Raw genomic sequence first — 23,719 nt, forward strand, 5'->3', positions numbered from 1 at the left:
GGTGTGTAAAAATGAGGCATAGGCAGTGGCACAACAAAATAGTAAAATAGTCTTAAGTATAGCAGATATGACCCCTTTGGATTTGACAGTGAGCAATGAAGAAGATTTTAAGTAAATAAAGAGGTGGTCATGCTGCCTTTAAGAGCCACAATGCCAGTGTAAGCAGAATGTAAGTAATGTTTGAGGTTCACCACCAACCATCCAGTAATACTTTTAACAGCCAGACAGCCTCCTGGAAGTGACCAGCTGTAGTGTATGTGTCTCCAGAGGAAAACACTTAAGTAATAATATGGCCAGTCTTATCTGCAGGTAGGCTCTTGGGTGTTGGGGTGGAAACCAGGGTTGTATTATAGTGTTAAATACCACAATTACATCTTCAATGGATTGATTTTCTTATTTACCTTCACAGACAACAATGCTCTAAGTGTAATCTAATTTACAGAGAATAATGGCAGTGGTACTTATGTCTGCAATATACTGTAGAACACATTAAAAAAGATTGTGCACACACTCCCGTAGACAACACCAGATAATTGAAACAAATAATGACAAGAAATTTACATTTAATTAAAATAACTAACTATACACAGCATATCCTTTCAGACTGGGACTAGTGAACTAACATCTATACCATCAATTTAATTACTTTAGCCCACATTTGAGCTTAAATGTTTGTACGAGTTATGCCTCTTTAAAGCATCTACCTGCGTTCCAATGAACTGGAGCTAAGGTCACCCTGTAAGGGTGGAATATTGTGAATAAGCCCCAATGTTTCACAGCACACAAAGAAAAACTGCATAAAGTTAGAAAGACTTAGGCACAGATCATAAAATAAGGAATTATAAATAATAGTCAATAAAAATGAATTTATAAAATAAGGGCTCTATCATGAGTAAATAACATTCAATGTCTTCATTAACATAACAAACTTTAATATACGGCAATATGAAAATACTTTTTCTTTTTCTATGACTCAAACCGCAAAGGTTTGATTGAACAGGTACCTTATAATTTAACACTGAATCTACCGTCCATAAACAACATATACATATGAAAATTTATGCAAAAGAAATATCATCTATACACTAAAGGTTTACGCAACTTCCATAGCACAGGCACTATTACTGTTCTCCACTGCTATGACTGGCTTCATGTCCGATGAGTTTTGGGAGGTGGAGGCACCATCACTGGCATTTTCTGAAGGAGGGATGTTTTCGGAATCCTTAGCATCATCCCAATCAATTTTGAATTTTGTGACACGAGGTTGAGTTCCTAAGATGTTTCTCTGGAGCTGAAATATAAAATCTTCATCAAAACTAAAAAATGGAAAATAAGCAACAAATTTTTATGGCCACAGTATTATACATTTACTCTGGCCATAAAAATTATGTACAAAAGAAATCTATATAAATGGACCAAAGGCATGGACCAAGATGGAAGAAATATTTTAGCTCAATGACACCTAAGAAAGCAATATCTAAGGTCAAACAGGAATACAGTACAGGGTGTATATGGAAATATAAAAAGTCAGATCAAGAAAACTTAAAGCAAAGGATTGGTAGTGTCCCTTCCAATGGTTACTCATTGACCCATGCCAGGGATAAGTTGTAGAGGAAGGTAATGCTTTACCCTTTACTTGACCCCTTGCTACTCAAAATACAGTAGCCAGGAAACACATAAAAGGGATGGAATTGAGTACATTTCAATTTCTAAACATAAGAAAAGTTTATATTTATGATATTCATGCACAGCAAACCCATGCTGTACTGCAGCCTTAAGTATAACCAGTCTGCTATGTTATGGTAAATTTATCAAGAAAAATTCTTTTATATCATATCAATGTAATCAAACTCACCAAGTTATGGACATTTCACTACCACCATTGTATGGCTACTTCCCACTCTTACACAAGTTGTTGTCGTTATAATGGTATTACAGTACTTCGCTTCAACAATTACTGTAGTCTTCAAGAGTCTAACAAGGTTAGCAAAATACACAATTCCATCAACATAAAAAGAAAAAAAAATATGAGAACGGTCAATAATGCGTGGAGTAGCTGTGGTCACTGGAAGGCAACTATTCAACTGCTTGCTTAGTCTCTTGCAGCCTTCATCAGGTTTTTATTTTCAAGGTAATTTCTCACAACCTCTCCCCCATGTCATACTTGACTTACATCTTTCAGACTCTTGATCCAATTCGTCTCCTCCATACTCTCCACATGTTCAAATACCTCAGGCTACCTCTGCACAAACCCTTGTCAATGCTCTCAATACCCAGCTACCCACTTAACAGTGAACAAGGTTTCTAACCTCTTGGCATTATGTTACATCCATCTCACCATTATCATTTTAACTCTCTCTAAACTACATACGTCATCCTCTAACTGCCCGTGTTTCCATACATCACATTTTTAACACTGACACAATCCAGGGAAATACCTCCTATGTTGTAGTTCCCAGCCTTGCTACAGCCACATGATTACCTGTACAAACAGAACATTTAAAGTTGGCAACAACCTGCAAGTCTGCCATTTACACCACTGCATCTCTTGGGTACCCTCCACACAAACTATACATTACAGTACTGATTTACTGCCTTCACTCCTCTTACAGATATACATGGCCATTTTCCACCTTACCCATGCCACAAATCATTAACATTGTTGCCACATTCACTCTCATACCCTTGACTCCATTCCGTATTTCTACTTCTTAAAAATTCTCCACAACTTCTTTAATACTGTCTACCACCAGCCAAGACAATAGCATACAACTCTCAAGGCACAATAGTCCTCAAGTCCCCTGATAATGCCTCTAACACCATGATAAACAGAAAGCGGCTCAAAATAGGTCCTTGATGGACTCTTTCACCTCAAATTCCTCACCATTAACTCTTAAGAGGTTCTTGAGCCCTAATACAGTTTAACCATTTGAACAAGAAACTTTTCAACTTGCTTATTGCCCACTGTACTACTGTCAAAAAGCCTTCTCCTAAGTCTACATATAAAAAGTACAGGTTTCTCTCTTTCCCTAGTTACTTCTCATTGAAGCTGCTGGTCTGTGCTACCAGATGACATGCCCGCTCATGCTGCCATCTACCGAGGTCTGGGAAACTGTTTTTACCAGCTGATCGACTGTCTTCATTTGATATTACAGTATTTATTAAACCGTTAAAAACTTATTTAATGAAACATACAATATTAAGCATTTTTAATGCTTCTCCAAGAAATGAAATGTAAAAAAACATATGAGATGTTCTGTGTAAAAAGGGTAAGCACACAGAATGTTTGAAAATTTGGTACCTATTCCTGTCCATAACTTGCACAAATCTTTATCGATTTTCATCATTTTGGTCTTACTTTTGTAGTTTTAGGGTAAATACTTTATGAATATTTAGGAAAAAATTTATAACTTTCCGTAAAATGACCGATTACTAATAATTATAACTATCGACTACCTGTATTATTTATAAAAAAACAGTATGAGGTAAGTGTAAACCGTAATTAATAATTCTAAGAGCACATAAAAATTGAATAAAATATTACCAATTTTGACTGAGTATCATTTTTACCTATAAAAATATATATGTATCTATATATATATTTTTTTTAATTTGGATTTTAACCAAGACAACATCTAAAGGCATTCACCTAACTGCCACAACTAATAGGTAATGTTGCACAGTTGTTCTGGCATTAAATGGGTAAATTAAAGAGCACACACATGCCATATACAGAAGCAGGAGCCGGTCTACCCTGAGGCTGTAAGCAAGTCACCCAACCGAACGACCATAAATGCATGGAGCGGCACATTGTTTCTCCCGCCATGTGAAAAGAATATTTAGGGACTATTAAACTCTCATGTACACCCTAAAGGCAACCTTGAAACCACCAAGAAGAAGGGTGCTTTTGATGTATCTGAGTGTTCACACAAAAGAGCATACAGCTGCCTACAAGAAACCAAAGAATACAGGTTTTCAATACTGTGTACGTAATGTAATGGTAGGTTTGCCCCTCTTATGTGCAACACTTCATATTTAACAGTTTTCTTACACTAAGAGGTCACAACATGCTGGCAAGTACAATGGCAAATTATTCATGCATACACGAAGGGGCTGGTAGTAATGGGGTCCTTGTACATAAAATGAATCAGCAAATATTGAGAACTGACTTTGTATAAGTACACAATACAGTACAGTAATGGAGTCTTTGCACATTAATGAATCAGCAAATACCAAGAACTGACTGTGTATGTATGGATATAGTACAATATATAAATATACATCTGGATAAGCTAAACATACATTCACCACGGTGTCTACTGGCCAGACAAAACAAAATTCCCTGGCTTTTCCAGGTGTAAATTTGAGAAATTCCAGGTACAGGTACATTAATTCGGTATTTATTATGACAATAAAAAAATTTGAGGTTTTCAACATGTATATACTATTGGGAATTTTAAAGATGATACAAATGATATTAATCAAGAAATTGAAAACCTTTTTGTAACCAACCCCAAGCTTAGTGATGAACATCGGCAAAGACCTTGACTCCCCCTCCAAAATTTTCTCCTTGGATTTGCGCAATTCTAGTGGGTCAACATGGACGTTCCAAAAAAGGCGGAAATTCAGCAAAAAAATAAAATAAAAAAATAAAAAAATAAATAAATAAAAATAAATTCACATCCCTAATCAACCAATATGACTCATGATTAATATTTGGACCACTTAAAGTCACTTAATTTTAGAGCAAATCATCTCTGGCAATATTCATTGCAGAATTAGTAGGTATAACCTGTAATATTTGGTCATTTGATCACTGACATGAAATATGATAGGTACCGGTATACAACAATTCAGTTATTGGAATGGACTATTTACTGTACTGGAATTTGTTCCTAAAAGTTTAATTACTTACCTAATATATAGTACCACATTAATTTAGGGTAAGATTGCTGCCAAAATAACAATATTTTAAAGTTGAACTGAGTTCGCATTAAATTCCAGGTTTATTTGTAAAATTCCCTGCCTTTTCCAGACCAGTAGACACCCTGTTCACGGACATATTCATTAAGTGTTGTTATCCCATCTTACCTTGTCAAACTGAGGAACATCTGGTGGATTTTCCTGTAGTTCAGGATCTGTGTAAGAGTTGTTGACATAATAACCAACACGTACAAACTCTTGACCCTTATAACCACATGTTAAGAGCACCACAGTAACACCTACTGCATCCCCAACAGGAATTTTATTTTCATCCGGAGGATCAGCCTGAAAGAGGTACAATGTACAGTACTGCATAAGAACTCCACATCTGACTTTACATGGTACAGTACAGTACAGCACATAAAATAAATCTTATGCCTAAAGATGGTACAGAATTAATCTTAATACCTTTACAACAATAATAATACTGAAGGTAAAATGTAAAACAAAATAAAAAATGTCTGGCCTTATTTATCATAATTTGTTTTTTTATGAAGTATTGTAAGGTAGTCATCTGATATTGTATACCCACTGCTTCCCCAATTTTGTCTTCAAGCATCACATAATATGGGAGGTGGTGTATTGAATGTACTACAATACTTACTAGTTTCTTTTGCTCTTATTATTTGAACTTAATCATAATTATATTACCGTAAAGGATAATAATTTTCTGTAACTCATTATGAAACATCCATCCTGCATTAAATGTATGTATGATTATTTGAGGGGTCATGGTTAGAGCACATGCCAAATCTCAATCTTGTGGCCCATGAGATAATGGAGGGCCACTCACCAGGGGTGGGCACAGTTAAACGAAAAGTTAGCTTCGCTAACCGCTAATCTGCTAACTAAGAAGTTAACAGCTCAAAAAATTAGAAGCTAAAGCTAACTTTTATTATATGAATTTAGCTTCGTTTTTTTTTTGCTCTAAAACCCTTAAAAACAGACCTAGAGAGCTGAAATTTTCATATGTTGTCTTGTAGCTTAGACATAGAGCTTTCCAAAAAAGTATAGCATGCCAAGATCAGATGATGATCAAGGTGTACACAAATAATTAAATGAACAAATGAAATTAAACATAGTTTACATTCAAGTTTCAACATACACTTTATAATCATTATTTACTGTACGAAAAGACAGAAAGTATTAAACGAATCCAAAAACTATAGTACTGTATAGCAGATGTAGCAAATAACATCATGCCAAGATCAGATGATGATCAACTTATCAAGGTGTACACTGTACACAATTTCACAAATAATTAATTTGCATTCTCATACAACCTATCGGCCTTATTCATTATTCATGTAAATATGCAATACCAACCACATACACATAATACCAGTGCATTTTTATATAACTTATTCTTGGTCTTAGCCAAGTAAATAAACAGAAAACTCTAAACTTTAATGAAAAGTAAATTTTAGAAAATTTTGTTTGGCACACACCTTGGATGACATCCTGGTTATGAACTTATGTAGTACTTAGCATAACCAAATATATTGACACAAAAAGATCCTAATTAAATTAACAAATAAATGATAAATTAAATTATACATTAGTTTACAATTACATTCTATGATTCTTTCAACATACTCTGACAGTCTTTATCTACTGTAAAAAAAAAAAAAAAAAATTACAGTATTAAACTTTAATAATCGAAAAATTCCATTCGCTCAGCTGCTGCAGAGCGGCGTCAACAAATCATGTCTTGTCACGTTTACACGTACTAACACGCAGTCAGCCAAGCGTGCCTGACTGGCTGTTGGAGACACGCGTCGCGGCGTCACACGCTTACAACAGACAGGAACAAACATGTATAAATTTTGTTAGGGGACTTAAATTTAGCAGAAGCTAATTGGTCCGCTAATGGTTTCCAAAGTTAGCGAAAACGCTCATGGTTTCCAAAGTTAGCGAAAACGCTAATGGTTTCCAAAGTTAGCGAAAACGCTAATTCTTAAACGAGAAAGTTAGCTTCGCTAATTAGCGGAACCGTGCCCACCACTGCCACTCACCCCAACACTGTTCTGGGGTGACAAATGAATATCCACAGGGAAATTGTAACATAGCCAAGGAAACAGAAAAATCCTGAAAACCAGTTTGGTCTTGGTTCCAAAGATCCCAGATTTGAGTGTCTATGCCTGCTGCATTTATCAAACAGGATGAAAAATACACAAATGTGCTCTTTTACATTACATTCCAAAAACCAGATTCCCTAAAAAAAAATTCTTGGTTGCACTTTTTAGTATTATGTAAAGTACCACTAAGAGATGCTAAATATTTGTTAAGTGTGAGCATATAATCTTCCAAACTCTTAAAGTATGACATATTACACAATTACATTTAGTAATGTACGTCCTTCTGCAGAGGTAAGGTAATACATACCTGAAATACAAACATGTGTTTACCCTCTGGTACTGGCCCAACATATACTGTGTCCAGAGTCTGGTCATAGTTCTCGCTCTCTGCACTTCCTACATAAATTATCTTCCACTCCAGATCTGGAATGAAAATCACAAACAATAAAAACACTTTTTCATCCCTTGCATATTTAGTAACAAAACCACATCTACACTGTCTTCAGGGCAAATGCAATGAAATTAGACCATCAAACAAAAAGATGTATATCCCCCACCTCCCTTTTATAAAGATGTTAATCCAGTACTGTATTTTATACTGTACTAGACTGAATAAAGTACAGAAGAAGACTTGTAGAACCCGTGAAAATTAATCTACTGTACCTAAAAGAATATTAAATTGTATCAGCAACAAAGGAGATGCTAAAAACAACCTTAACCAAGATGTTATAGACAGATGGAGATGATTTTCATGGGGGATACATGAAAATAAAATGTGAATTTTTGACACATTTACAAAACAAAACTTATTTTTAACTCCCAAAAAGTGGGTGTGGCCTGAGTCAGCCTATATCAAGGGATGCTGGTATACGACATAATACTGTACAGTGAGAAAAAACTTGCCACTCACACAAAACATGAAAATTACATTACAGGTACAGTAGCTAAAACAACTACAGTATCTGTGCATACTTTGTGGGAAACAATACGAGACCACGGACGATAAATTTTGGTAAATGAGGGCGGTCACTAGTCACACGTAAAATTTTGGAGCATATCAACCCCAACTTGCACAGATAGTTGTTTTAGTTACTGAACAAGTCTTACTTGGTGTCAATATGTAGATCCACTATTATAGTTCACTTTAAAAGTAGTACTGTAGTTCTAGTGTTTTTTCAGTGAGTCAGGATTTAATATAGGAAGCTATACTAAATATACCTATTGGGTCTCCATTTTAAGACCATCAAAACCATATTAAAGGCAAAGTAATTTATATTCAATACCCTTTTTTTCTTATAACATTTAGTGACATTTACCAAAGTGGCACCCCAGCCATTCTGGAGTCAGTACAGTATATGACATGTATATACTGTACGGTATAGTATTTACCAACAGTGTGTAACTGAGACTGCCAATGTGGTTAACAAGCTGACCAATGGCAAGGAGAATAATGTAACCCCAAATTCCTTCAAGTTTTCCTCAGCAGCAGGCAGTCATATTCTAGTAAACATGGTGGCAGCGAATCTGCCTGTTCTAAATTCTACTGTAATAATACATCTCCATATCTCTGACAGCTAAAACCTTCTGAATGCAATTTGCAAATTTTTCTTGATTGACTTGTATGTTCAAAAAGAAATTTAACTGAATTTTGTAAAGATGAAACTTCTGTATAATACAGTACAAGACACACATTTCTGCTCACAAAATTCAACTCAAGAGGACTTGAAATACATTACAGTATCTTGGTAAATTTCATGTTGCATATATACAGTACTGTATCATGGTAAGACAGGAGTTTCTTTGTGTCCAATAACTACTGTAACTATTTAAAGTTTTTAGTAATACTACTCTACAATGCTTGCACTTAAACCAGCAACCTTACTTCATCCTCTCCGCTATTGACCGGCTTGTAAGCCGCTTGGACAGTTGGTTACATCTCTGTTACTTTTACCTTTACCCTCTTCACCACTGATCGGCTCGTTAGCCACTTGGGCGATCGGTCACGTCTCTGTTGCCTTTCTTTTTTCTTTTATCCTCTTCACCAATTGATCGGCTCGTTAGCCTCTTGGGCGATCGGTCACGTCTCTATTACACACTGTTGGCAAGTACTGGCTCCTGAATGTACCTTTACCTGCTCCAGTGTTGGTCAAGTCTGGTCTTGAAAGAGTTCACAATCGGTGCCATCACAACACTTTCTGGTAGATAGTTCCAAGAGTTCACAACTCTCACTCTGAAAAGGTTTGCTCTCACAGTTTTCTGGACCTGCTGCTTCTTCAATCTTGAGCTGTGACTCCTTGTGGGGCGAGCGTCCGCCAGCTCAAAGTAAGGACACTCGAGTGAGTAGTGCCCCTTGAAATGCTTATACACCTCAATTAGGTCTCCCCTTGCCCATCTGTAGTATAAGCTAGGCAAGTTCAGGCGCTCCAATCTCTCAGGGTAGTTGAGGTGCCAAAGTACAGGTATCAGTCTGGTGGCCCTCCTTTGAACATTTTCAACCAACTGACAGTCCCTAGCATAACTCGAGGACCAGACGGGGTGACAATACTCCAGATGGGGAAGCACTTCACTCTTGAAGATCATTACGAGGGACGGACCGTCTAGATATCAGAACGACCTTCTTACAAGACCCAATAATTTATTTGCCTGATTTACCTTCTTCTCGCAATGGCCCGAGAACTTCAGCTCATTGTCAACATACACACCTAGGTCCTTCTTACATTGTCTCAAATAGTGCAGTTTCTTCATCCCGTTGGGACATATGATAGCATCCTTACCAATGGTATGCCTCAGGTGCATCCTCTTACACTTCATGACATTGAATCTCAGCAGACATTTCTTCGACCATTCTTGGAGCTCACAGAGATCCTTCTGCAACTCTTCACAGTCTGCATGGTTCTTGATTTCCCGAAATAACTTGGTATCATCGGCAAACATTTGTATGGAGGAGTGTACGTCAGGCATGTCATTTTTTAAACAATCAAACAACAGTGGGCCTAATACACTACCCCGTGGTACCCCGCTTGTGACAGGCACAGATGATGAGTTCGTGCCATTAATCACCACACACTGCTTGCGGTCATGTCGAAAGTCTTCTATCCACGCTAGGACATTTCCCCGAATTCCATACCCTTCCAGTTTGATTTTCAGCCTTTCGTGGGGGTACACTGTCGAAAGCCTTGGCAAAATCTAGGTATATATTGCCGATATTACCATCCAGTTCCAGAATATGGGTCCAAATATCCAATACCTTCAGCAATTGTGTTAAGCAGGAGCGCTCCGGTGTAAAACCGTGTTGGCAATCCTTTACAAGGTTGTTTCGTAGATGTTCCATCGTGGCATCTCTGATAATACTCTCAGTACTTTACATATTATGCTGGTCAGGCTCACCAGTCTATAGATGTTCGTGGAGTGACTATCACTTTCCAATCACTGGGGACCTTTTGTTAGCAAGTATGTATCTGTAACTGTGCCAGTGTTGGTTAAGTCTGGTCTCGAATGAATCTTATATAGGGAGAATGAGAAAAAATAAATACATAATTTATTCAGTAACGTTTCCACGAAATTTTTTATTTTTGGGGTACAGTACAGTATTTTAACCGATAAAATTACCAACAATATTAGTTGTTCAAAGTGGGTCGGGCTTCAAGTACAGGGAAAATATGTGTGTGTGTGTGTGTGTGTGTGTGTGTGTGTGTGGGGGGGGGATAAACAAATTTTTTAAAACCTGATCCAATGTTTCCTAATCCGTAAAAACCCTAAAAAGTTTACCTTATTTGTGTATTCAGTTTAGTACGTGATGGTGTTGTTTTCGGTGTTCAGATGAGGGACCCATAAACTTTTAAGTAATTCTTAACATTTTTACAAGTAATGGAAGGTTAGAAAAGGTTTTCGAAGGTTTGTTTGTTGTTGTTGTTTTAGTATTTTACCCCACATTTTCCCTCTACTGTACTTCAAAGCCCTGCCCACTTTGAACAACTAATATTGTGGGTAACTTTATCGGTTAAAATACTAAAAAAATATAAATATCCGACAAACGTCATTGAATAAATAAAAAAATTTCCTCTTTCTCCCTATATGACTCAACATATAAGTAGGTGCTGGCAACTTCTAAATATTATCACACTCATTTTTTTCCAGATATTCTTATCATTATAGCATGTATTTAAAAAATAAAAAAAAAGCAGTACAGTATTTACTAGATCCATATAGTACCTGACCTAACCAACCAAAGCAGCCTAGCTATACATTTTTTGTGGATGTGAGAGTATGCTCAGACCAAGCGAATTGGTTGTAAACAAACGGGGCAGACAACAAATGTCGACGACAGATTTTTTGTAGGCGTATTTATGGTAAATAATTAATTTATTCACCCACAAAGCAGTTTTTACTGTTTTACCATGCAATTTTCCTCATCCTTCATGCCCTGACTAGACATAGACTAAAAAATTATAATTAAAATATAAAGCTTTTGCCTCTATTAAAATACTTGCTTTAGTAATGATAAAAACATCTGTGGAAAAAATTAACAAAATCGAACAACTTCTGGTGATAGCAGTTTCCCCATAAATTACTGAGCGTGTTATTATTGGTTAGGTTAGGTGATGAATCTATAGTAAGGCACCGGCCTTTCTCTCGCTGTTATTACTTGTAATATGTATTTAGTAATGTTTTGACGATTCTAAAACATTTTTATTCCATGATATTTCCGCTGGAAATTAAGGATAACCAAGATATTATTTTTTCAATAATTTTATACGTACTGTATTTGGTAAGTCAAGTGTTGTGATGATTTGTTTACATCTCACGGAGGTCTGAATTCCCCTCAGCCAGTGCTCCTTACCTCCGTCTTCGCTTCTTAAGCGCATGTGCGGGGAGGTGGTGTGGGAGTTTCTTTTTGGCTATGGCGATAGGAGACTCATTATTGGACAAGTTTTTTTTCTTAGCCAATGAGCAATGTGTGGGTGCGTCGGGAGCAGGGATTTGAATTTTCAGTACCAGATGTGGATGAACAGGTGGAAGAGCTGTGCCAACATTGTGTTAAGAGATTATTTTGCGTCAATTGCTGATGTAATGATTGCTTGTCAGACCATAGCTTACATCCCACAGAAAGACAACACATATAACAGTAGAGGCCCAGTTGTACACCCACGTAAGTTGAAACATCTTACAGTGAGATTAAGACCTGACCCAGGAGAGGGCATGGCCACTAGGTACTGGAGTTATCCCTGCAATATGACCGTGTTACAACCACACCTGGACAAACACAGCTGTTCAGACCTGACCCTAGAGGGGTCACTCACATTGACCCAGTATTCTCACTTCCACGGGATTAGCTTAACCCTGGGACATAACCGTGACTCAAGAAGCAACCCCTCCAGCCAGTACACCTGTCTAGACACACCCAGTCTAGTGTTAAATGGGAGAGGTCATCTGCTGGTTGGTGACCGCCCATGTAAAGGCCCTGCAGCTCATTCCACGGGGATTACTTTCACATCACTGAAGACAGAAGACGGAGTCACGTTCGTCACTAGTCGAGATCAGGAAGGAGACTTCCCTTCCCAGCACCGCGTCTCCAGCTAGCAGAGTCTCCCATAGGAGACATAGTCCAGCAGCACCCACTGGGCCTCCCTCAGGTCACACACGAGTCATTGTCAGAGCTATCCATAGGGTGAGTTACTTATGGTGGGAAGTGTATTCATTTCATGTTTGTGTCCGAGTCAGTATCTGGTAAGGTAAATATAATGTGCTATTAATATGTCTGTGTCACTGAGTGAAGAATAAATAGAGGTACTTAAAATCGATGTTTAAGAAGATTCCCCCGACGAATATAATGTACAGCTAAACAACTAACCGTCCACGCTACCAAACTTCTTCACTTTACATTCCTACACCATAAATTCTTCCTATACAGTACTTTCTACCACTAAATCCCCCCCCTCCCCCCATTACACCGAGTTTCATCAGAAAAAGTGTTAATTTCTTTCTTTTTTTAAAAACATGGTGTATTACCTAACGTTATTTGTCCAAAGTGTAATAACCAGTGTACACGCTGTGAAGAACACATTTGGTGGTGTCGCCACAGTTTTCTTCAGTCGAACAGTAAGAAACGGAAGTGCAACCCTGGTTAGGTTGGTTGGTTGGTATTTTATGAGATTTGCTACAAAAAAAAAAAAAAAAAAAAAAAATCCAACCTTTTCCCTTAAGAATTTTGGGGGTGGGAATCTAAAAACTAGTGATTTCCGGCAGAAATGAATTTCAAATTCGTTCGAAATCCTCAAATACCATAGGAAAAACATATTTTTAATATCCAAAGAACGAACGGCGCTTTTCTATAAACTCTGGTTAGGTTATTCAGAAAGGCCATCTTAGTAACTATCAATGTAGCTTGCCGTACCAACAGACATCAATGCTTTGCCTAGAGCTGCCGTTCCTATATCCTGTGCCAATACCCAGGATCTTACAATATCACCCAAAGCACTTTATACATCTCTAAAAAAAGCTAATGGTATTATTATCGTTTTGGTCATTGAATGCAGTTAGGTTTAGGTTAGGTATAAATTATGATTTTTCCAATAGTTTTGAGCAATTCTGACCTCCATTTCAAATAGGTAGAGGACAGAAATGATAATTTTACACTAATTCAGGTGCACTTCAATGGTAGAGTTATTTGTTAATCTAACAAATAAAATATTAACAAATAGCATTTTCTGTAATATAAATCTGCAAATAAGTAATTGCGTAAAAGGAAACTAAACTATTGTCTGTATTTATGTGCAAACAACCAAAACACACATGTAAATATTGTGCTTTAATGTAACATATCAAGGAAACGATACTGACCTCAGAAAATAAAGATGCAGTAGATAGTTTCAGAAAACAACAAGCAATATGCAGGAACCTAAGGTCAATTTATAATAGGGCCCCGTTCTTTCTTTGGGAATTAGAAATGTGTATATAAAAAAAAAAAAAAAATCACCAAATACCAACCTAACCTAACTTAACCTAATCAGGGGAGTTCCAGGGGATTAGGTAAGGTTGGGTAGAAAGGTGCACTAACATAAAAAGATAGAACCTAACAACTACGAGTATCAACAATAAAACAACCATAAAACCATCACCCAAAAAACTACCTCCCACCTGTCTATGTCTAACTACAAGATATCATACTACCAGTCACCAATATACCACTGTAACAAATATCACTAGAAACTTACACCAGGGAACGGCCTGTGGGTAGAAATTATTATACATTGCTCACCTTCCTGGAGGTCTTCCACGCACTCGAATGTTATTTCGAATTGGAAGGGATTAAAGAACGGCGACGGGTTATCTAGCACCACCACGTTCACTATATGTACTTTAGCCATTACTATAGTTGTTGGTAACCAATTTATTCCAATATATGTCTTAAAACTACACTTGATTGCACGGACACACAGTTGCAACCATACCCTCCTTTGGCGGCAAAAGTTGTGTGTGTTTGTGAGAGAATATGGCGCGAAACGTCACAGTAAACTTGAATCCTGCGAGCTGATTGGTCAAGAAGGTTTGCATGTACATCGCATCTTGTGATTGGTCAATTAAATGCGGCAATTTCGAACCTTGAATATGACTAGAGCAGTTAAGGTCGTCAACCGAGGCTCACACACATCTCAAAACGGTTGTACTGCACCGCGGTTAAACGTTTAAACCTGATTTTGAATACAGGTCTTTATACACCAATTGAATCCAATGATCACCACGAGGGCTCAGCTGTACTTGATGACTCACAAGTTCACACAACCCAGTGAGGTTGCCAAAATGAGTGAGTGCATGATGATTGATGAATGTCATAGATTGAAGACAAATAGAACACTAATAACTAACGTGTTAGATAACATTCATTCCAAGAAAACCTATTCAGTTTGTTTATTCGGTATCGCCTCCTTGGTGTTCTATGTTTGGTATACATCTCCCAAAGTTGGTTATAAATTGAGCGACGGCTTTTTTTAGCTGTGACTCGATACTTAAATAAATTTGTCAAAACTAAATTGGCCTATGGGCACGGCCATGTTTGATGACGTGTGTTCTTGCATATGGCCCTAAATCACTGCTATAAATGAGTTCGTAAGCTTTGAAGTCCCATCCTCTGCGTTATTACAGCTATCTAAAATACATTGAAAGTAAAACTGAAAAATAGACAGTTGCAAGTGAAAGTACATTGAAGCAAGAACTAATATAATTTAGAATAAAGTTAAAAAATGCCCAAATAACTACAAATCACTGTATCCAAAGGCCATTGCGTTTCGTGCAGACGATACCGCAGACAGCCTTGTAAACACAGCATCTTGTGGTGGTCATGGGTCATTGGAATAGTAGTCTCGCGCATCAAAGAAAACGTAACCTCGTACAACTCGTGGTGTCACAGGTCAACAACAAGCACGCCAATAACTTGCGTCGTTAGTTGATGATTCCAGTGATTTAAATTTTCATTTGCTGTATTAAGGTCACATAATTCAATCATAATGACCTTCCAAATAGTCTAGGTACAGTTATATAACGAATAGCTTAAAGAAACTGAAGATATATAATCAATTTCATTAATTATATTCTTAGATTTGGTATCTACTGTATTTAATGAGGGATAAAAAACGTAACCTGATCTAACCTGGCCATACTATGCCAGTTAACCAAGACAGTAAAAAATTGCCAAAAACTGACGATCGCCCAAGTAGGGTGACACTGCTGTACACTGCAACTAAATTATTTGGTCTTATAAGGTCGTTCATATATCTAGATTCTAGACAGTCCGTCCCTCGTAACGATCTTCAGGAGTGAAATGCTTCCCCATCTGGTCCCCGAGATATGCTAGGGACTGTCAGTTGATGGAAAATGTCCAAAGGAGAGTCACCAGACTCGTGCCTGCACTACGGCACCTCAGCTACCCTGAGAGATTAGATCGCCTGAAATTGCCTAGCTTATACTACAGACGGGCAAGGGGAGACCTAATTAGGGTGTATAAGCATCTCAAAGGGCACTACTCAGTCGAGTGCCCTTACCTGGAGCTGGCTCAAGGTTAAAGAAGCCACAAACTCAGAAAACTGTGAGGGTAACTTTTTCGGAGTGAGATTTGTGAACTCGTGGAACAATCTGTTAGTGTGTGTTGTGACGGCACCGAGTGTGAGCTCTTTCAAGACCAGACTTGATAAGCACTGGAGCAGGTTCAGATACATTCAGGAGCTAGTGCATGCCCAGTACTGTACTTGCCAACAGTGCGTAAGAGACGTGACCGATCGTCCAAGCAGGTAATGAGCCGATCAGTGGTGAAGAGGATAAAAGTAAAAGTTGTAAGGAGAGCAAGATCTTCATTTTTCAAACCATTTTACATAGGTTTAGGTACATGTTGGGAGCTGGTCATAAATTACCAAAAAACATTATTATACTATTGTATAAAACACTAAAAACACTCAATTCCATTCTACCTCAAGGATATGACCACTTTATTTTGTCACTTGTCACCCCTGATCGATCATTTGCCTTGACTGCACAGTTTACTCGAACGACCTTGCAATATTTCACTTCTCATTGACAATGCAGAATTTTATATGTATAACACTGAGGTGAAAGCTGTCAGTCACAATTTTGTGTTGTGACATAAGCCTATATTAAGTTGTATCTTTTTAGTTGTAAGAGTTGAACATGATCTTACAGCTGTGAATTTTTAATTACACAAACTATAGAATGACCTCAGTAAAATGTGTATTCCACTGTAACAAACCTTCTTTACCAGAGATTAGTAAGTTATTTAAGAGAAACATTGTGATTACTGGTTAGTGTGGTGTAGTACTGTACTGTAGTGTTTGCTGTGTGTGTAGAACTGGGATGAAAGCTCAGTTCCTTGTTTTACAAGACCACTACTATATCAGCTATCATGCCGCTGTGCTGTCATTGCAAGATTCAAGAGATCGCGATGTGAATGAGGATACTTCTCAAATAAATTTTACACTGTTCACCTAAAAAAAAAAAGAGAGAATAAGGGCATACAAATTTGCATGTAGCATTCTTTTGGTTGGCAAACATGTGACTAATGCTCTCATTATGACAGTAAGGTGTCTTCTTGTACACAAGTACTGTACAGTAAACAAGAAGTATCTGCCATGGATGTGGACTCTTATTAATATACCATTAAAAAAAGTAACATTAGTCACATTATCAGACAACTGAACGTGATTGTGGGGACCAGTAAAATTAAGTTATTTTTTATTTCTGTACAATGGATATTTTGATACTGGACTGTACTTTCAAACTTCATCCACTGATAGGCATTGTAAAAATTTGTGGAGGCCTGGATCCCTATTCTTTCACCTATACTGCATTTTAGATATTTTTCTGAAGCCTATTCCCAGGAATTACTTGGAAACTGTAGTGATTTATGCCCGAATAATTTATTAGTGAAACGACTGCAACCCCCATACAAATACGCAAGGTAGAAAGATGAGGCCCGACTACCGTAGTGCTAAATAATTTCACCACTGCCACACTATAAAATTCTTTGAAGATTACACTTTCTATAAAATTATCAAACAAGAGTAGTCTATGCACTGATTCAATGGAATACTGTACCTTGGTATAAGCAAATAACAAAAGGTCTACTATTCTTATTTATTTAACCATATTAATAACCTTTACTTGATGTTGAATACTACCCAGAATGTTAAGGTCAGACAAATAACCCAACTATGTATATTGTCCCTCCAAATTAGCACCGGAGACAATATGTAGTCAGAATTAGATCGCCTAAAATTCTACCCATACAATGTAACAAGGATATGCAGGTACTTTATATTATTTATAATGGTTGTGCATCCCTGGACTGCTGACTGGTGATATTTTACTCCATCATAGATACAGATGAATGATTTGCTGATATTCTTCTTTTATGATTCATGCACAGAATGAATAAAATACTGTAGATATAGAATTGGTTGTTTGAAGGCTTTGGCCCATTTAAAATTCATGAATATAATCACGTGACTATTTACATGCGAAAATATTTTAGGCGTTATTGAATACCCGGTATGGTCTTCTCTTAACACATCAAAACTATAATTCTTTATATTTGATTATTTACTAAGAGATAGTTTCCTATTAACCTTTGGTAAATAAACTAATCTTAGTTTAGGAGATAAATTTTCCACATAATGCCAAAAACAGTTAATAATCTATTTAATTTGTATGAAAAACATTTACAAGTCTATTTTACTTCATTTAACTTAACTATACTGTATTTACACTTATCGTGCTACTTTTCATGACACCTATATCCTTTATAACCTACGATAGCTGGAAACAAGTGCACACTTTCCATTCACTAATTCTTACTACAATTATAGTATTGCATAGTGTAATAACCTGAGGGTCCTGTATAGTACTAATGTGTAATGTGATACAACACACAATCCTTGAGTGTGAAATAAAATACTGTAATGCCTAACTATGGTTGAACTACCTCTTACTTTCACAAATAATTCATAACTAGGTATAAAAGTTTACAGTACACCTACTGTATGACATAGACCATACTGTATAATCATTATGCAAATCACTCATTCATTCCCACAATTTTTTATATTTGTCTCCAGGAGAATACTGTTTTTAGCCCAAAATAAGATTACATAAAGTATTATGTTGGGTACGTATCTGTTTAGACTGCTACTGCAATATCAATAGGGTTGGTTTAGTTATGGTAGATACTTACCATTCAATAAAGTTTAATGCAAATTACAATTCAGTATTATTAAAATTAGTGTTTCTTAAAAAATTAACAGTACTGCCACACTTAGGCCTTATTTCACACTTTAGTTTTGGACTTGTGCCAATATTTCACACTAACATAAATATGGTATTACAATATTTCTAACCATTACTGGATTTCATACCAGTAGAACCTTAAAATATCTGCTTAGGGTCTTGGCTCTAATGGAGGGAGAGTGAAGACAAAAATAAAGACTTAAAGGGATATAAAAATAAACCCAAAGAAATAAGGTGTGATAATACAGGTAATAATGACCCCTGCAGTTAACCAAGCCACTGAATGTATGCTGAGAAAAAGCAGTAAGATGGTACAAAAGATTTCCATGCAATAAAAGGGCTTTACTAGATATAAATAAATGGTAATTACCCTGTTCAATTATAGTTTATGTTATTTATGTTGGCTGAATATTTACACCATGAGTGAAGCTGTGATAGGATGTAGAATGTAGTTAAATATGCAAGACAGTAACTTAGAGTACAAAGTGAGTGAAACAGGGCAAAAGATAGAGTTAACAATACAATACAGTACCATGGATATAAATGTGTGCAGTGAAAGTTTACTCTGGTAGAGCTAATTATGACAATATCACTTGCCGATTCATCTCTATGTTCAGGCTAAGTAAAGTTCTGGACGTATATACGTACAGTAAATGCATTAAACTATTCAAGCATGGTGATACAAAATATGGATACTGTATAAATATTTTGCCAAGTCTGATGTACATGATGCACTCCATATATGTAACATACTCAAGATGGATGAGAACTGTAATACCATCAATAGAGCAAATAAAGTTCTCACATATGTACTGTACTTCATATAAATATTAAGTATAGACAATCACTCACCCATTACTTTCCTAAGCTTCAATCTATTTTACTCTTATGTAGTTCATGGAATATCATCCATAACAAGGAAGTAAGTTTTACTCATTGTAGTACAAAGTTAATCAAACTGCTAATACACAAGTGTATTCAGCACTAAGCTTATTTATGTCCATTATCAACAAAAATATCTTGCCTGGATGTCCAGTTCTTCAACCATTTGTATAAAACTAATCAATACTACAGTGAGCAGGCTAGCATCTTCAACACATACACAGTACAAGTGCTCTTCTACTTACGAACGTTCAACTTACAAACTTTCAGTTTCAATCATCATCACTGAGGGGGGTTACCTGCCAGAACAGGTGTTTAATGTGGATGAGACTGGATTATTTTGAAGAAAATTCCAGATAGAACAAACATTACCTAAGAGAAGAGTGAGCCAGGTTTTAAAGCTGTATTAAAGGGTATAACTGTACTAAATATCCATAATCTTTTCATTTTTTACAATATGTTTAGTATCTACTGGAGTAAAGTTGGGCTTACAAACAAGCCTCAGGAATGTAACTCGTTTGTAAGTAGAGGAGCACCTGTACTATACCATAACAGTAATCAGAGTTCTGTAATTATACATAACATCTTGCTTTGCTCAATGCTTGTTGTTTTGCAGTATTTCAAAATATCTGAATTTATTTAAGGAATATTTATTAGGTACAACAGTTACACTTTTTGAAAAAAAGTAACATTGGCCATCTGTGATATACTATACCGATATACCAGGGTAAACAAATACATTAATAGACAAAGTATTAGGAATAAATAAAATAAAGAAGACAATAAGTAGACATAAAAATAATATAAGACAAACAAGTTTATTTTCCATACAGGGATGAAATCATTTAATAAATTCATTTTTGATGTGGGAATCAAGTAGAAAATTTTGAAATTACAGTATACAGGGGCCCCCCAAGTTCGCGGATTTTTACTTCGCGGTTCTCGGTTATTTGCGAATGACACTCTGGATGTACCCAAGAATTTCTGTGGGTAGTTTTAAAGTTACCGGCATTTTCGCGGGCGGGACAGGGAGCCATTCATTCTACAGGCCGTAATTTCTTTTACCTGTATTGTATATATGTGTGTGTGTGTGTGTGTGTAGACACACACACAAACCACATACAAATAAATAATAATTGGAAAATCCTCTCACAAATAATCAGAAAAAATTTATAAAAAATGTGAGTCTACCCTCAAGTTCGTACTCTATTACAGTACACCCACCTCTTGTTTTACACGGGGGATACGCTCTTGAAAACCACGGCTTAATTAACAAATGCGTAAATTAAACATAATTTTCCCATAAGAATACATGTAAATCGTACAAGTTAGGGGAACCATCATATACCGTACTGTACAGGGTACAAACAGTGCTCTCACTTAAACCAAGCATGCGACCAACCTCCGACACACACTATCCTCTCTGAAGGAGGGTGATCTCATTTAATTTCACATCCATTGCGATTGTTTTTCGTGCCCTTTTAGCTTTAGGCACCCCAGAGGAGGCAGATGGAAGTTTTCCAGCCATGCTCAATGGGGAAAACGGCATTTTAACACTAAAAAGGTACGTGATAAACACACAATGCAAATGGGAGCACAGAGAAAAAGTAGTGCTGGTGTGAACTGAGAAAGCAATACGCCGGAAGCTTGGTGGACCTCGTCATAGTTGTTGAACAGAATACTCCATTGTCATCATTATCTTCATCATTAGTACAGTAGTAATAATCTTTATTATTACATTACCGGGTATTATAATAATTAATAATAATAATACTAAAATCATTTATGTTGATGACTGACTTCATAGTAATAACTTACAAGCACCTCACCAAGCATCACACACAACTCCACTGCCAGGTGACCAGGCAAATACACGTGGCAAATTTAAGTTGTCAAGCACGTTATTTAAAAAAAGGTGCGCGTAAATTAGCTTTTGGTATTAATTGAACAATCGCATTATTCCAAAAATGCTTAAATCAAACGCGAGTTAACTGTACTGTACTTATTAATAGAGCACGGACTTGAGGGTAAACTGTCCCATTTTAATAATTTTTTTCTGATTATTTGTGAGAGGATTTTCCAATTATTAGTTCTTTGAAGGTGTTTTGTGTTTGTGTCTATATACACACACACACACACACACACACACACACATACATACAATACTACAGGTAATAGAAATAACTGTCCTAAGGGCAAACACAGAAAAGGAATATACATTTCTTTGTACTCTAGTAAAAATGCCCCCCCCCCCCAAATGTTATTCGCGGGCATTTTAAGAACCTAACCCTCGCAAATTTGGGGGGCCCCCTGTACTAACAAAACTGTTTTTATAAACCACCTGAAGTTTATTATATTACTGGGTGTAAAGACATTTGTAGTATAGTACAGGGTTTTTTAAAAAATTAAATTTTCAACATAAAAGTAGTGATATGGCACTGAATAGGCAAGAAGCTTCCATCCTATATGTATTGAAAATTTACTAAATGACTTCTCAAAATATGGATACAAGCACACAGTTCTTAAGCTGTCCTGTATAACCTACACATCACAGCCACTGATACAATGTTAAGGTACTGACTGGAAGAAGAGCAGTAAATATTTTGTTACTTCGCTCTTTAACAGTTAATCCTTTTACAAATTTTATGTACCTGTGACATCCAGAAATTTCATTAAACAATATGATGACTTCCTTTGGTGCAACTTTTACTTAGTTCAAAGCTCTAACCTTGGTACAGTAGTTGCAGAGGCACTGTGGCTATATACCTCACCTACTCCATATCCCCAGCCAATCACACACACACACACATTTTAGAATGCAGTTGCCCAGGTTTTGTCACTGTGATCATATGATGGTCACTTTGATTTTCTGTGGATTTTTAAGGTGCAATGACAGCAGTGACGAGGAATGTGTGTCCAACAGATGTAACCTTAACAACCATTCAAATAATATCTTGCTGAAATATGTTAAGAATGATCTCTATTGGCATTAAGGAGAAACAGCTTCAAGAATACAGACTAATTAGCATGAGTGCAAATATGCCCTTCCTTACAGAAAAAAATATGTAGTTACAATGATTTTACAGCATTTTAATTCAATAACGAAATTGCAGTTATGAAGCTGACAAGAAGAAATTTAAAAAACCATGCTTATGACAAAAAAATACTAAAAAAATATATTAATAAATACAAATTTAAAAGCCCATATAAAATATTCATAAAGAGTACAGTACTGTACTGAACTATACTTTATATATGAGGGAAAATAATTTATCAAATGCAACTACAGGTGTTAACACATTCTGAGTAAAGTGCTATGTATCCTGTTAGAATATTTAGGATCTGATTCTGAATGTGGCCAATACATTACTGTACACACAAGTCCTAGATGGAAACTGTCAGATTAAATGTCCATACAAGAAAGGCAACTCAGATTAATTATCATATTAGACATGGACCGTGTACAGTACAGGAATGTAACAGATAAAGAGTCAGGGCATCCTTGGTTAAGAAAAGTAACAAAATAATGTGGTGTTTGAAATGAAATAAAACTGTCAGCACTTGAATACAGGTAATAATTAATACTGTACAATAAATTAATGTTTTTTATATGATATGTGTGAGTTCCAGTTAGAAATGTTACCCATTCTAACACATGAAAAAATATGCTTTGAGGAGCACCATGCATATCATTTGGTAAATAATTCAGTACAGTACAATAAAAGCTCCTGGCTTGGTCCCAAAGACTTCTCTGTGAGACATTGTGTAACACTTCAGTATAACCTACTCCTATATAAATATTGACTGTAATGTCAATACTGTACTAACCATTTATAGAAAATACCTAGAAATGAATTACAATACAATAAAGTACTAAAAATACAGTACTTGTACTGTACAAATATCATTGTATTCATTGGTTCAATATTTAACACCAAAATTTTCATAGGTTTCTACATCAAAATTTCCCTTCAACTGGACGTCAA

At 36.3% G+C, this 23,719-nt stretch overlaps 2 protein-coding genes across 3 annotated transcripts in view; one reads left to right on the plus strand and one right to left on the minus strand.

The window, feature by feature from the left end:
* The window catches only part of LOC121862028 (bcl-2-related ovarian killer protein-like), a 44,377-nt gene extending 40,827 nt beyond the window's left edge, over positions 1 to 3,550 (plus strand). For both annotated transcript variants that reach the window (XM_042359970.1, XM_042359985.1), the window contains one exon: positions 3,034 to 3,550. In XM_042359970.1, the coding sequence (XP_042215904.1) occupies positions 3,034 to 3,047 (14 nt within the window). In that variant the 3' untranslated portion in view covers positions 3,048 to 3,550. The remainder of the gene's footprint in view (positions 1 to 3,033) is intronic.
* Positions 547 to 14,556, minus strand: LOC121862066 (histone chaperone asf1-like). Its single transcript, XM_042360002.1, has 4 exons — positions 14,320 to 14,556; positions 7,369 to 7,484; positions 5,092 to 5,268; positions 547 to 1,291 (listed from the first exon to the last, which is right to left on the minus strand). The coding sequence occupies exons 1-4, from the start codon at positions 14,426 to 14,428 to the stop codon at positions 1,094 to 1,096; spliced, it is 600 nt and encodes a 199-aa protein (XP_042215936.1). The 5' UTR covers positions 14,429 to 14,556; the 3' UTR covers positions 547 to 1,093.
* Positions 14,557 to 23,719: the final 9,163 nt, after the last annotated feature.

The sequence above is a fragment of the Homarus americanus genome, unplaced genomic scaffold (assembly GCF_018991925.1).
Source record: "Homarus americanus isolate GMGI-L3 unplaced genomic scaffold, GMGI_Hamer_2.0 scaffold40248, whole genome shotgun sequence".
Lineage (NCBI taxonomy): Eukaryota > Metazoa > Arthropoda > Malacostraca > Decapoda > Nephropidae > Homarus > Homarus americanus.

Bases quoted from the DNA above. Each gene is read 5' to 3' on its own strand.
- LOC121862066 (XM_042360002.1), bottom strand. From the start codon at position 14,428: ATGGCTAAAGTACATATAGTGAACGTGGTGGTGCTAGATAACCCGTCG. The intron at 7,485-14,319 runs GTGAGCAATGTA...TTTTCATTCCAG, and splicing joins CGTGGAAGACCTCCAGGAAG to ATCTGGAGTGGAAGATAATT. The intron at 1,292-5,091 runs GTAAGATGGGAT...TTTATATTTCAG, and splicing joins ATGTTCCTCAGTTTGACAAG to CTCCAGAGAAACATCTTAGG.